Source organism: Liolophura sinensis, chromosome 2 (assembly GCF_032854445.1).
Source record: "Liolophura sinensis isolate JHLJ2023 chromosome 2, CUHK_Ljap_v2, whole genome shotgun sequence".
In the NCBI taxonomy this organism is placed as follows: Eukaryota; Metazoa; Mollusca; class Polyplacophora; order Chitonida; family Chitonidae; genus Liolophura; species Liolophura sinensis.
In genome coordinates, this window is record NC_088296.1 from 2,333,354 (window position 1) to 2,349,421 (window position 16,068).

The 16,068-nt window shown below is 40.7% G+C and overlaps 1 protein-coding gene across 1 annotated transcript in view; it reads right to left on the minus strand.

The window, feature by feature from the left end:
- Positions 1-15,776, minus strand: part of LOC135462997 (gamma-aminobutyric acid type B receptor subunit 1-like) — a 54,423-nt gene extending 38,647 nt beyond the window's left edge. Inside the window, exons 1-2 of the mRNA XM_064740319.1 lie at positions 15,641-15,776; positions 4,615-5,278 (exon numbers count right to left, since the gene is read on the minus strand). Coding sequence (XP_064596389.1) covers positions 4,615-4,890 — 276 coding nt within the window. The 5' untranslated portion in view covers positions 4,891-5,278; positions 15,641-15,776. The remainder of the gene's footprint in view (positions 1-4,614; positions 5,279-15,640) is intronic.
- Between the last annotated feature and the right edge of the window lie 292 nt (positions 15,777-16,068).

Consider the following 16,068-nt stretch of genomic DNA (forward strand, 5'->3'; position numbering starts at 1 on the left):
GTCCTTTTGCACTGTGTTCATGCATAGGTTTAGTTTATGTGATTACATCGCACTATTTTCAATTCTAGACGACTGACATCCACTTCATAGCATTGGGCATCATGGCGTGGTATTAATATAAGCGAGAGTAAATTGCTACTTTCGGAGTGAGTGAGTGAGTGCTTGGGGTTTAACGTCGTACTTTACGCTACTTTCGGAGTGAGTGAGTGAGTGCTTGGGGTTTAACGTCTTTCTTTTACGCTACTTTCGGAGTGAGTGCTTGGGGTTTAACGTCGTACTTTACGCTACTTTCGGAGTGAGTGAGTGAGTGAGTGCTTGGGGTTTAACGTCGTACTTTACGCTACTTTCTGAGTGAGTGCTTGGGGTTTAACGTCGTACTTTACGCTACTTTCTGAGTGAGTGCTTGGGGTTTAACGTCGTACTTTACGCTACCTTCTGAGCATTCCATGGTTATCATGTTATCATGCTGGCTTCCTCTCCCGTCGTACGTGGGAAACGCCTCCAGCAACCTGCGGATACTTCTGGGTTTCCCCGTTTTATGCCCACAATAATGCTGGCCGCTTTTGTATTTCGTATTTATTATTGTGACTCCAAATTTATCAGACATCACTTGTTTAGAATTACTCAAAATGCTGTCTTGTCGTCACATTTAATATACAATCGCATTAAGACAATGCAGATGGATCAGAATTGCAACAAGACTAAATAAAAGCGTGTTAAAGAATCAGCCCTGTTTGGTTTCTTGTAGCCCATTTATACGACTCCTTGGAAAACCCTACGGTAACTGATCAAACTATCGCATGAGCCTGACACTTCGTAGCCCATGAATAATCAATTCCAGATGACAAAGCCGTTAGCTCCTGTAGCAGTATATATCAGGTAAATTATTCAAATCACTTCACATCTCATAATGTCTCAGAAAGAATCGATCTTTGTCTAATGTTCCGTGTTGTTATATCCCTCTATATGCAAAGCTTGCAAAGTATCCCCCAGTCGTCTAAAGGCACTTATTTTTTCATACGATTTTACGCCACTCGATATGTACTAAAGCGGACTTTCAGAGTAAGGACTGATTTTGTGGCAAGAGCCGTTCACAGCATACATTTAGGAGAAAATAACTGGGGAAGTGCAATCCAGTGATTTTATAACGAGAGAATGTGTCGCAAGAACTGTTTACCGCACACATTTGCGACGGAATAACCACGGAGATGCATTTCCGTGACTTTAATACGACATGATCGATGGTAAGGAATGGAAACCACACACATTTGCAACAAAGAAACCGGGAAAGGGCATTTATGTGGGTTTTTTATGAGCATTGACAAGAGATGTAAACATTAGCGACATAGGAACAGGGGATGTACAATCCAGTGATTTTAATACGATATATTTTGTCGTAAAAATGTTGAGCGTAAATGTTTACTACAAGCCAACAGGCAACGTGCTATAAAGCGAATTAAATACGACATAGTCTGTCACAAGAATAGTTAAGGGATATATTTTTGACAAAACAAAACGCACACGTACAATAAAATGTTACGTGCTGGGATCAAATGCCATTTGTTTCAGCAGCTACATGTAGTCAAATGGTCAACAGTCAACTTTAGATATTCTATTTACTGCTACAGCTACGCGTATTCTGAAAGCAAAGTATTATTATCACTGCTATTAGAACGAAAGAAAATGGATAATAGTGGATATCAGTGTGACGTGTTCTTTACATTTGAAGGACTCGTTCGTTACATCCTAACTTAGGAACACTTATGTTATGCATGTGTACATCATTCAGATTTTTGGCCATGAAAGGAATGATTGGATTTTCTAAACTAACTCTCGTTGTTTCCTCTTCGGTTTAGGTGGACACGAAAGACACACGGAAGTACTTGTACGAAAAGGCCACAGAAATAGTTACCAGAGAAGAAAAGGTAAGCAGGCCAACGGGTGAAAAAAAATAGGTAACTCCCTACCAACACCCACTCACACCCAGTCCACGAAAACAAAACGACGGTAATCATATGACACGGGAACCTGTTACATTCCACTTGCTTCTCAAGTGAAAAAAATGGGTAATTTTAATGAGTTCATTAATGGCTAGTTACATAATTAATGACTCGTCACATAATCAATGGCTGGTCACATAATCAATGAGTGTCAATTAATTAAGTCAACACAAGTGAGATTTTCGTGTTTATATTTCAGCATATACAGAGGTGTGCCGGAGAAAAGATCCAGTGCACGTGATATGGGTCAGTTTTGATTCTCACAAAGGAAATTTGTCAAACTTAACAGAAAATATGCTGCCTGAGTTGGTGCTAAAAGACATGCTCTTAATGCAATAGAGTGTTCTATTAAACATAGCACAAATATTCTATTATTTGTCAAAAAGATTATATTACGCTAACCAAATATTACGTTGAATATGTCAGAATATTATGTTATGACAGCAGAATACATTCTGACATCACTCAGACAAAATACGTTTAAGGCCTAACAGATTTTTTGAGATTACAGTGCGGTTTGCGCTTCCAAACAAAATGGCGATAGAGAAGTTTTTAATTCAACTTTAACCTGTAGCTGAATTTGCATGTGGCGCGGAAGGATTTGACGCCTAGTTGAATCTTCGAGCTGCTGTAACACATCGCACCGTATCAACGCCGATTTAGCGGACGTTTAATAGTAAGTTGAAAGAGGGGATCTTGTTTGGGCGACAGTGCATGACATTTGCAAAGGTCGCACCAAGTCGATGTAATGCGGATAACAGTGTGTTACAGTGTGGCAATGTGTTTGCTAAGAACAACTCAGAGATGCCATCAACAGCCTTAGATTGCTATTTATAGCATCGTTACACGGAACTGAACCCACATCTTCCAGAATGTACCATCGTGAAATCCATAAACCTGCGTCGCAAAGGTCGTATTAGTTTTCGCGATTAGTATTAATCTATTTATTTGACTGGTGCTTAACGCAATGCTCAATTTTTTTTCACTTATATAATTACTGCCAGTTTTAAAGGTGGAGGGAACCGCCGTGTACGAGTTAAACTATCGACGACTGGCAAGTTACTAACGAGCATTCGCACATATTGTGTACATATATTGCTGGAAGACAAGTGATCGATTTCACACCACTTCTCTCCACAACTGAAATTACCCCTATATAGGTAAATCAGTTACACCGCATACCAGTGTCACCGTATTGTATAAGGTATTATGTGTCCATGTGAGTTCAAGCCCAGCTCATGCTGGCGTCCGTTCTGGCCATCAAACTGCGAATGGTCGTGGGTTTCACCTGGACACTGGCCAGCTTCGTCCCACCATAATGCTGGCAGCCGTCGTATAAGTGAAATATTCTAGAGCTCGAATTAAAACATCAAATAAATAAATAAATAAATATAAGGTATTAATATCATCACGATTATTAACATTGTCCAAAAAGGTATTACCTACACCATGCCCTCTACCATCGCGGCCCGACAACAAAATGTTCTGTACGGTAAGTCTATAGTATTGATTCGAAGAAACACCTGTATACAAAACAAAGATGTACATATAGAACAAGCCACATGGGAATATGTCGCACAGGCTCATTTATCTATTTATTTATTTATTTATTTATTTGATTGATGTTTTATGCCGTATTCAAGAATATATCATTAATACGATGTCGGCCAGCATTATGGTGGGTGGAAACCGGGCAGAGCCAGGCCACGATCCCCAAAGGTTGCTGGTAGATACTTGTGGCCTTGACATTATTTTCTTGTGTTTAATTGGACACACCGACCTATGCACGACTACCAGAGGATTTATCACAAATGTTGCATTTTGAAGCCGAGAAAGTACAGTAAAATTTCACAATTTTTGAACTTTTCAAATCTTGAAGGAAAACAGATAACATTCTCTTCAGTCCGCAGATAGCGTGTACTGATTTGCTATCTACAAAATATATTCGGTTAATTTTGTAAATGCTACACCTAATGTTATACTTAGTGATATACTTAATGCTACCATGTAAAGAAACGAGATGGTGTTTGACAGCTGAAGGCAAACTGCAAACTGCCAATTGGTTCATATAGTAAAAGCGGTTGTTGTTTACCAAATGAGGTCGCCTGTTCAAATCCAGATCTCGCTCTGGCTTTAAGTTCGAAAGTCATATGTGGGATGGTCTACCAGCAACCTGCGGATGGTAGTGGGTTTCCTCCGGGATCTGCTCGGCTTCTTCCCACCTTAATACTGGCCGCCGTCGTATACGTGACTCTTGAGTACGACGTAAAACATCAATAAAATAAATAAAAAAGTTTACATAATTTGCCAGGTGCCTAGAGAATTCCACTACTTTATTCTGGACACTGGTTTCTTCCGGGCACTCGCTCTTTCCTCCGGGTACTCCCGCTTTCTCTCCGGGCACTCATGCTTTCCTCTGGGCACTCACGCTTTCCTTGGACCATAAACATCGCCGCCGTCACATAAGTGAAAAATTCTTGAGGACGGCGTTAAACTCTAATCCAATAAACGGACACAGCCCTCGGATATATTGCTTTAGTGATGGAGATTAATCAATTTTCATCTCTATTAAACAGCAGGAAGCACGGAACTGCGTGTATTATATCTAGCTTACCTTAGTGTTGTTCCATTCCATCTGGAGCTCGTAGTCCGCCAGTAGGTCTGTTCGCTTATTTACATCTGCAATCGCCATTTCCGCCGCCGGAATCAAACCCGCTGCATCCCAATTGACGTTATCTAACGGGAAGAACCCACCGATGTAAAGGTCTTGCTTGGCTTCAGTTCTTGATGATAGCAAGAAAGCGAACACCGACACCCACAACGTTACTGAAGATACCAAACATTCCAAAAGAGATGTGCCTCGCAGAAAACGCTTCGTAATCGAGGCCATTTCGATATATTTTTGAAACCCGGCAACGATGAATCGCTGGCTTTTATCTGATTCACAGCAGTATTGTCTGTGAACTAATTGATAAAAGTGAAATAGTCTTCATCCTGACATACAGTATTGCTGTTTCATATCTTTACGCCACAACAGCGATTGATTCTCCGATATTCTTGCCGATTCCCCAGGAGCCATCTTTATCTTAAAGAGCCAGGCAATACTGGTCGGTTTTCTCGTGGTTGACGTCATGCGTGTTATCTCCGTGTCCCCATTAGTCTTGTCGCCAGTCTCCAGTGTTATCGGTACGACGTCGTTTAGGGATTACAGCCTCTGTCCTGTCTGTGGCCTTACAGAAGTACAGGATCAAACTCAAGCAATCTCTCCAGGGAAGACTCTGCAAAGACAATAAAGAGCAGTAAATATAGGTCACAGTAACGGACTACCATGGTCACGGATTTTTTCTGGCTAATCTGTGATGGCTTAAATCCGCTAGATTAATCTCTCTTTCGTTTGTTGTCTAGGACCTTCGAGTTAAGGAAATTGGTTCAGATCACGTATGTGTAACACCCCATAGCATCTAAGGGAAACGAAGGCTGCGATGACATAAAACATCACCATGCATGGAAAGAATGACCTTCTATGGAATTCCCTGCAATTCGCATTACCAAAAGAAACTCAAGTGAGTCAAACGATTTGTCCGGTACCCGGTTAAATGCAGGTTTTTTTTTTTTACTCTGGGGAGATTTTTGATTTATCCCTTTGTAAAATTATCGGCTGCGGTATACGCATGAAATTGCTCAATTCGGTGTAATAGCACAATCGACTAGAAAGACTCAAGGACATAAAATAAACGTGACCAGGCTGGCTTCGGACATATTATGAGTGAATTATTGCCAATGAATCGTGCCTCGCTAATACTGGAGCACAATGAAAACACTCCCGCCTCCACACTCAATACAGGTACCAACTGATTTGAATTCTTACTGAAAAACTGAATCTGGATATTATAGTGTTGGTTTGTGGAGCAATAACAGCCACAAATCGTTTCAGTGTGGCTTTCATGACGGTGTCACCATGTGGCTGGCCTGCTTCAGGATGAGTGTCGTAGTCAAATGACTGTAAAAGTGTTAAGTACAACGTTAAACCCCGAGCACTCACTCACTCAGGATGAGTGATCTTAGAGCACGCCTGCACTGAAACGTCATACAAAAGACTTCACACAGGATGCCCCATTCTCTAATAGCGTACATCTACAAATCCGTCCTTACCTTATCCTGTTATGCTGAAGAGCAAGACCAGAAAACTTCAAGTATCTCAGTTTTACCCTAACGAAAACCACGCCTCCAGATTATCCTCAGCCTATCATAAAGCGTTTTGATGGGCGATTTGTCAGAACCTGGTGCTGCTCGTCAAACATGTCATAAGACAGCTCTAGAGACCGGAGGATTTCGTGAAGCTAAACACACTAGTGAAGGTGAACCACTAATAATGGTAGGGTCAATGTTCGTTTTACGAACTTTTAGCAAACTGGTGTATTTCGAAAATCAAATATTATAATAAACGCTTTTGTTCCAAGTGCTCGTGCAAGTTAACGTGGTAATCTACAGGCTTCTTGGTGCCATGGTTTAATAATTTTGCTTGGTAAAATGAAGTGACGTGAAGTGACTCCTGATTGCCTGCCCCTAATTTGGTTACTTTGGAGGTCGCCTGTTCAAATGCAGGTAAGATAAGAGAACAGTACAGTACACAGTAACTAATCTGACGTGTGCATTTTGTGGTGAAATCAGTTATAATCAAAGAAAACAGGATATAACTTTGACCAAACAGGTTAGAATTCATGCGGTTAAATCGTCTGCTACACAAAGCCAGAAAGATTGTCAGTTATCTAAAAAGCGGTCTATCTTTCATCAGCCATGTCCACTTTACCTTTTGTATTGGTCATCGCCTTCCCGAGTCTTTCAGTTTCTATCCATTTTAGTGGGGAGCCGAAAGCGAATTTCTAATGCTAAATTATCTTCATAAACGTCAAATATATTATATCGGTGTATGCGATAACATCTACTATATCTCTCCCTGGGGCTGTACATACAGTGTAAAAAAAGCAGGAACAACTGACGGCTTCTAAAAATTTCCATTATTTATGTCAGAAATAATCAGGTAAAGTAGGTAAAATACAGACAACAGTGATAGATCTTAGCTTCCTGTTTAAAATTTGATTATCTTAGTTTTACTACGTGAAACCTAAATCTGCTGTGCGCAGAGCGAGTGCTGGGGGAAGACTTTGAATGCCCGCACAATAAGATCAGTTTTCCCCTGTTCCTCTTACTTCATTATTGCGTCATGTTTGCAAAAGCACACTAAACATAAACAAGTCTCTAACGAGGCAAATGTTTCAAATTACGACAAAATTTTAGCTAATCATGAGGAAGTACGTTCATTATTTATATAAAAGAATAATAAATAAAACAAGACACGCGATCTTATTTTCCGCATGTCTGTAGTTGCCGTTTTTGTGTGCCAGCTTCGAGTATAGGGGTCTTACCAATTTGGATATATACGTGTTGGCTTGTGCAGGTCGTTATCCTATGCTAGAAAACTTGACAACGGTCATATTACTTGGAGAGAAACCGAATCACCTCAAAATGATGTGTTTTTTCGCTTTGAAATTAGCAATTTTTTGCTTCGTAGTGTCATGGCCATTGTCACAGTCAGGACATTCCGTGACTCAGCTATATAAGAATGACGACAGCGCTTTCCTTTCAACAAAAGTCAACTAGCAAAACTCTTATTTAAGGAGGTACACGATGCATACAGAATACAACATAGATTAAAACTATTCCGGGCACGTGGGTGTGATATTTAGTAAATGATCACACGTAACCAATAAAGTCTATGGTATGACGCGACCAGGGTTCGACCCCGGGCCTTTCGATTTCGAGACAGCCGCATAGCCACTTAGACCACCAACACGGTCAAATCTATCGGAAAAATGGCCAAGGAATCAGAATAAATCCGTACTGTTACTTTGTAAGTTAGCTTTTTATTTTTCATGGAGTATTACGAGGTCTTATCAACGAATGAATCAGTAACGCATACGAAACCAAATACATGCGTTATCCCTTCCGGTATGGAACTTTTCCCTTCCGGCATGGCACTTTTATATACCTTTTATAAATTTACGTCAAACATATGTATTATTGATATTTGCAAAACGATCAAGTAATAAAAGATTAATAATGAATGACGTAGCCATAGATTGTTTTTTTTCTAATCTGTAAAATGATATTTTTCCAATGCAATAATAATTTCTGACATTTCATAAGATATCAAACTTTTGTTTGAAGTGTTCCGGCTTCTTCTTTTTACTATGTTCCCTATGGGTATGCTGACAAATGAATCAGTTTTATTTCAATTCTAGCCGTTGAGAAATGATGTGATCAGGGGAAAATATTATGTCTTATACATATAAAATATGAAACTGGACTCATATTTGTAACAGTATATTTTTTTACGCATGCCCAGTAGCGTTGTGTAATCCAACTATTTTCTGATGTGCCCCACGCTGTACAACAAGAAGGCAAAATTGAATCAAGTTTGCATATGTAAGTCTGGAACTTCTTCAAGTTTGCTGAATATTTCCATCTGCTCAAAGTCCTGTCCCTGACGTGGGTTTATTACTTTATGATTGCCTCAATTAATGCAGGATATCTATATACAACGTGGGATTATTTGACTTCAATGCGACAATGAAACTCTTCTATGAATGAATAACGAAAGGGATAGGTGTGTCTTTTGGGGAACTGCATGCCAGCATGTACACAAAAAGCAAATCGATGCTGTTTCATGTTTTTTCTCCTATATAACTAGATGTCGTTGTTTATGAATATAAACAGGTGATTTGGGCTATGGTTGCAAGTCGTCGTTTCCTCCGATAATGTCTTGCTGGGTCGAGTATCAGCCATTTTTCAGAAATACATGAACGATGCTCCGCTGGGATAATCAGCACTAAATTAACGAATCTTTGACAAATGAGATGTACATGAGCTGCTTCATATGGTCGCATGGAAATCCAAGCTGACAATAAACGATCGGCAGCGCTCATTAAGCTCTCCATATATTCTTCCATAATACACTAATTAGTTCAATGAACGAAAAGAAGACAGAGAAAAAAAAACTGGGATTCCCCTTAAATATGCACTATATATATATATATATATATATATATATATATATATATATATATAGTGCATATATTAATGCATATTTTAATGCATTGAACCGCCTGAACACCTGCACATCAGGCGGATAACTAAAGATGATAATGGCCGCAGGCATATTGTGTATACTCAACAAAACTAAAAGCTCAGTTGTATTTTCCCAATTAGGGAAAGACTTCATTATCAATCGTGGCTTTAATTTTTACGATATTTTCACATGTTAGGGCAAGAATCCAGAAAGCATGGCAGAATGGAAACAGAGTGGGTGGTAACCACTGTCCACCGCACTCAGTGCCGAGTGTGTCCACCGTTAGCATCACGAAGAGCGTGAACCTGGGTAAACCACATGCACCTGGTAAGATACTGATGAGCTGTCCTACAGTTGACGTAAACGTTGCAGGCCATAGTGGTGGAAGACACCTGGTGATCATTGAAAGTTACTCTGCAAAAGCATTCCCACGGGAATGGGAACGTAGTTGTCATCAAATCCATGCGTTCAAATCCGACATTCGTACCCCAACAGTGAACCGTCAAGTGGCGTTCCAATTCAATAATCATAATATCCACATCCAAAGCAGTCTAATACACAAGAACCCAAAGCAGCCTAATACACAAGAACCCAAACAGCCTAATACACAAGAACCCAAACAACCTAACACACAAGAACCCAAAGCAGCCTAATACACAAAAACCCAAAGCAGCCTAACACACAAGAACCCAAACAGCCTAATACACAAGAACCCAAACAACCTAACACACAAGAACCGAAAGCAGCCTAATACACAAGAACCCAAAGCAGTCTAACACACAAGAACCCAAACAACCTAACACACAAGAACCCAAAGCAGCCTAACACACAAGAACCCAAAGCAGCCTAACACACAAGAACCCAAACAGCCTAATACGCAAGAACCCAAACAACCTAACACACAAGAACCCAAAGCAGTCTAACACACAAGAACCCAAACAACATAACACACAAGAACCCAAAGCAGCCTAACACACAAGAACCCAAAGCAGCCTAACACACAAGAACCCAAAAAGCCTAATACACAAGAACCCAAAGAATCTAACACACAAGAACCCAAAGCAGTCTAACACACAAGAACCCAAACAACCTAACACACAAGAACCCAAAGCAGTGTAACACACAAGAACCCAAAGTAGCGTCACACACAAGAACCCAAAAGAAGATGTAAAAAGATAATTGCATCAACGGCAAATCAATCTAGTGATAGGTGATGCCGGAAACATGATTTTGTAGTCATCATGTCGAAAATGCTGCCTATTATTAACTTCACTGCCCCTTCAACGCCCACCCTCGAGCCACCATGACGGAGAAAATTAAAAACAACACTATTATTTGATTGGTGTTTTACGCCGTACTGAAGAATATTCACTTAGAAATACTCGGCTGCTAGCAGTATGACGGGAGGAAACCATGACCATCCGCAGATTGCTCGAATAACTTCCCACATACGGCAGAAGTGCAAACCAGCATGAGATGGAAATGAAATCACAGCGACGGCATTAGTGAGAGGTTCCAAGGCCAATGAACCTAGGCCAAGAAGGCTTCCAGACTATTACAAAATTTCTTTATGGCCACATATCTTCCGAAAATAGTTCACAGATTTTCAGTGCTGTGCACAAGGTTAATGCAAACACATGCAGGAACCTAATCATTAGCATGCAATGTCTTTGATTGAATTTATTTTAAGTAGTGGTGCATTTTGGTTTCCATTCCGATCAAAAATTATGTCACGCTATCCGCCTTTTTGTTTTTCATACTTTTCCCGCCAGTCCATGCGTCCAAACTTTCCTGTTCACTTTCCCTGCAGTTGTTTTCTTTTTGCTACACTGATACATTACAAAACTGTCTTCAGTCAGCTTTTGTATAAAATGGCTGTAAGAGAGGGTTATAAAACTTGTCATCTAACCCCTCTGATCAAGTGTCAATAAGATAGGTGTAAAGCCCGAAAAAATTAAATTAATCTAGTAACAGAATGCGACTCTTGGAATTCCCTATCTGGAAGTTTCAACAACATTTCCAAGCCACATGTCACAATAACGTTGCATTTTCATAGTGTAATTGATAGCTGTAAACAGATGGAACAAGAATTTTAATATGCTTTTGCATGAAGTAAAGTGTCTCTTTGATCTCTACAAATGGAAGTAATGTACACGACTGAACTTTCAGACTTAACCTATACTCATGGTAATGGAAGCATCCTGGATGACAACAGCAAACTTATGTCACAAAAGTTTACAAAAATAATTTTTCCCACATTTAGCAGACTGCATGTAATTCCTGGGTTCAATGGCTAGTGGGTAGACTGAGTTGACGAAGGTGTTTGTATGGTCAGCCAGCGTGAGATTTACGGGTGGTGGAATTCGGCATCAGAGTATACGAAGCTATGAACAAAGCAAACCTTCTCAAGCGAAAACCTTGCTTTGGTTCATTATTATATTGAAAACTCCATTTAATTATATTATCTGTTTTTCTGCAATGTTGGTCAATATTCACGAAATCATCTAAAGTAAATTCAGCAAAGCGAGCCTCCGATATGGTCATTTTTTTTAAAGTAGACGGCAGGGAGTCATTAATTTTTCACGTGACAGCTCAGCGATTCATTACATTATGAATGAATGATGTGGGATGGCCGTGAAAAGCGATGGCATCAAACGCGACAAGTTGTACAACATTAAATCCATGAGCGCGGCTCAGTTGATTACGCTACAATCTCTCTGTACCAGAATGATTATACACACGCCCTCGACCTTCTTAGCTCAAGTGACAACATCGCTATGTCGTAAGTCGGATTCTCATGCTGTTGAGTGCAGCTTGTTGGCATTAAAAGTCGATGGTTAGCTCAAGAGATCTAGAGATTAAAGGCGCTTGTCTTCCACGAACTATGGGTTCAATACCCGTCATGGACAGGGAATTCCCCAATTCCCCCTGCACCACTTGTGGAGCCTCGTTGATAATAAGTGATCGACGACTCCTGCGTTTCCCTTATTACAATCTATTGTTTATTTCGCACCAGTTGTCTTCCACAAGTATGCAGTGGAAGTCGGTATGTCAAATATGGGAAACTTCGCCGATACCTTGCCAAAAGCCAGTGATTTACGCCAGGCAATTCGGTACAATCCAACCATAGAACATCACGTGTAAAGAAGTAGATATCAAACTAGCAATAAATGCCCATAGGTAGACTAATACGGTTGCCGTGATTTCTAGTCCTCCACATAAAGGCAGTCCTCTCTTTTGGTGCATGGGAAAGTCTACGGCTCTTCAGATTTCCTTTCCCCACAACAACCTGCTGCTCTCAAATATGTAACATGTCCTTGGGTATGACGTAAAAGACAAACCAAGTAAACCAAACAATATTTACAGGGCTACATTCCGCTTTCTAGAATTAAGAAAAGTATAACTCACCGAAAACATCGATGCCATTGCATCTATTGAAAGAAATGGCCCATAAGGACTGCTTGAAAACGTCGTGTAAAGCGATAGGTCGTTTCACTCTCTCGGCAGTGCTTGCACACATGCACACATGAAAGAAGGTAATAACTAGCCACAAAATCCAGGTCAAGTTCCTGTATCACCCAACTGTCAGCGAATACCTGGATTTTCTCAACAGATAACATTTACACCTGCACAGTTTATCTTGTGTTCCACTTTCATCCTCGCCTTGACTTACATGTACTCTCATGCGCGACTTAAATGCAACAGGGCCCACCGTGGCTCAGTTGTTTGCGCGCTAGCGCAGCGTAATGACCCAGGGGTCTCTCACCAATGCGGTCGCTGTGAGTTCAAGTCCAGCTCATGCTGGCTTCGTCTCCGGCCGTATGTGGGATGGTCTCCAGCAACCTGCGGATGGTCGTGGGTTTCCCCCGGGCTCTTCCCAGTTTCCACCCACCATAATGCTGGCCGCCGTCGTATAAATGAAATATTCTTGAGTACGGCGTAAAACACAAATCAAATAAATAAATAAATAAAACACGCAGTTCAATTGTAAAGGGGTATCAACTCAATGAGCGCCAGCTTAACTCGATAAATGTAGTTTTCTTAGTATTGAAGAGAACTTTATTCCTTTCAGCATTTGCCACGACTGTCTGATATATCTGATGTAAAAGTTTATCACAAAACATTCATAATAATTTTGGGGGGGCCTCCGTGGCCGAGGCGACATGCCTGCCAGCGTGGCACAATAGCCCAGGAGCCTCTCATCAATGCGATGGCTGTGGGATTCATGCTTGCTTCCTCTCCGGCCGTATGTGGGAAGATCTGACGGCAGCCTGTGGACGGTCGTGGGTTTCCCCAGTGCAAAAGTGCAAAAGCCTTCAAGTACTAAGTGAACTATAGGAAAATATGAGGATGAGAAAATACGCATTTATTTAAAAGGGTCACAAACCGTCCCATTGTGTAAATCATGTATGTGGGGAGTGGATGGTTTATACCATTGCATAATTCTCTATCTGCATTTCCTTTGCATTCATCCTTCGGACTCATTTCAGGCTGCCGTGGTGTAACAAAGATCCTCATTTCAGGCTGCCGTGGTATAACAAAGATCCTCATTTCAGGCTGCCGTGGTATGACAAAGATCCTCATTTCAGGCTGCCGTGGTATAACAAAGATCCTCATTTCAGACTGCCGGGGTATAACAAAGATCGGTTGACGCGAAACAACATTCACTCTCCGAGCCATTGTTCAGCGCTCCATACACCGTATTGCCCGTCTGGCTCTCCTAAATTTGCTTCTTTTATCTATTCATACACGAGAACAGAACATATGGTCGGTGTATCATTTTTCAGGAATATTATTACAGCTTAAACCATTATTTAGCTGCAGAACAATAGGCTACAAATCAGGAAAGTGCGAGTACTTTAAAAGGAACAAGAGGTAACGAGTAAAATGCTTTCTTGACATCGGCGTCCATTGTGAAGATCTTCTGCAATAACATAGTTGTTCCAAACCGCTCACCAAATTAAGACAGAGAGCCTATTAATGAACTGTCTTGCACATTTTACGCCGGGTGTCCCCTCGTTCTACATGTGTACAAGTGTCAATAATATTTCTGTCAGAAAATTGATACTAGTTTTGATCTAATTTAAATCATAAACCAGCCCGATAATTCATAGAGAAAATTATTTGCATTGCAATGTCTCAATGTTATGTAGTGAAGAAATCGCCCGCTGCTTTTACTGGTTAGAGAATGGGGTGCCTGTCCAGACGTAGTTTAGAGCTAGGTCGAAGCTGAATTGGCCATTATTCTCGTGTAATACATAGTTATGGTGTTACAAGATTGCCCAGTAAACAGGATCACATATTATTGATTTATCGACTGTACTCAGCAATACATTGGAAAAACTCTTTGAAATAAACGTGGTTAATGTGTAATTGTAACCTGTTTAATACCTAAACATGTTTATCCAATACTTGATAATAAGACCGCTTTGTAATGTTGATCATATACATTGGAGACTTAAAATCGCTCCATTTAAGCAATAAATCCATTCGATTTACTACATAAATTATTGCATTTATACTATAAATGTGAGTATTTATAAAACGGATCAAATTATAGCTTTTTGAAACTTTGGAATCATTTTAACGCTGTAAATAGTGTAGGTTCGAGTCTAATATTTACTGAAAGATATTAATTGTTAACCACGTTTATTACCTGCTGCAGAGATATGCTTAAGTGATAAACATTTGTTTTTTTTTTAGCGTACATGCATGTCATACAGATGTCTTACAATGGCGGGAATCAAAAAATATTAGCTTAGTGAAGAACTGATACTGATGGCGATGGAGGTGAATAATGATTAAGGTGAGAATGAGCAATAGGCCCCACACCTTAGGCCAGAATAACTTTGAGCAGGCACGTGGTTCGCTCTTTTCAAGGCTGTGGGAAGAGAGCCACAAATAACAAAGGCGTTAGGAGGGGTGTTAACCAGTGAGGTTGCGGCTGGGGGCTGGGGGTGGGGGTGGAGAGGGGTGAGGAAATCTGATACAACAGGAAACCATAGGCGAGGTTCAAGGGTCGACCTATGCCTCGGAAGGGGGTTCAGAGACCACCTATACCCATGGAAGATCGACAATCCTCGAAAGGCTCTGATTTGTGTAGACAAACCATTGTTCACGGCAAATCTGAAGAAAAAATATACCCGAAACATAACGTAGGGCTAGGGATAGCGCTTTGTCTCTTTCCCGGGATTTCGCGCTTATCGAGTATTTGTGGATGAAGAGCGCAGTAATAGAAATGGGGTGGGTAAGATGTAGAAAGATGGTAAGGGCCAACGGGCCGTATTTTTTTTGGACCGAAAAGAGCACCCTTCCTCATATTCAGGTGCCCCTTTTCTTGTTGCTCATTCGCCATAATGTATATTTAGTTTTGCCTGTCCGCGATGACAGCTTAAATTGCTTTCACCATCAAGCCATCTGACACACATAGATATAGCTAAATGTTCGCGTAGCTGTACAGGTGAAAGACAAAATGAGCAATAATGATAATAATAGTTGCATATGTACTCACCTTTAATATTTCTCAGTTGACACGCGTAAAGCCAGCCTCTACTCAGCAGTGTATCACATGACTTCAAGCCATTTCTTGGGGACACCATTAAAAATTTTCATCGAAAATTTCTTCCGATAACACCCAAAGCAACAGGTAGTCAGTCCGAGAAGCAATTTCAAGACTAAATACGGAAATTGATCTGCTGTCGACAGCGCCGATGTTAGGATCGAGCGCTGAAACTTGGTCACGTGGTCCTGCTCGTGATTGGTTTTTGGACAGGTGTCTCTCGCTGACACGTTATACTTGTCTTGTTGGGCTTGTGTGATTTAATCAAGTCTGTTCTCAATTCCTGTCTTCGTGGACTTGCTTGGGACCAGAAGAGACTTTGCCGTATATGACAGCCATTTGTTGGAGATCTCCTGAAGTGCGTGCACCGCTGTCGCGAA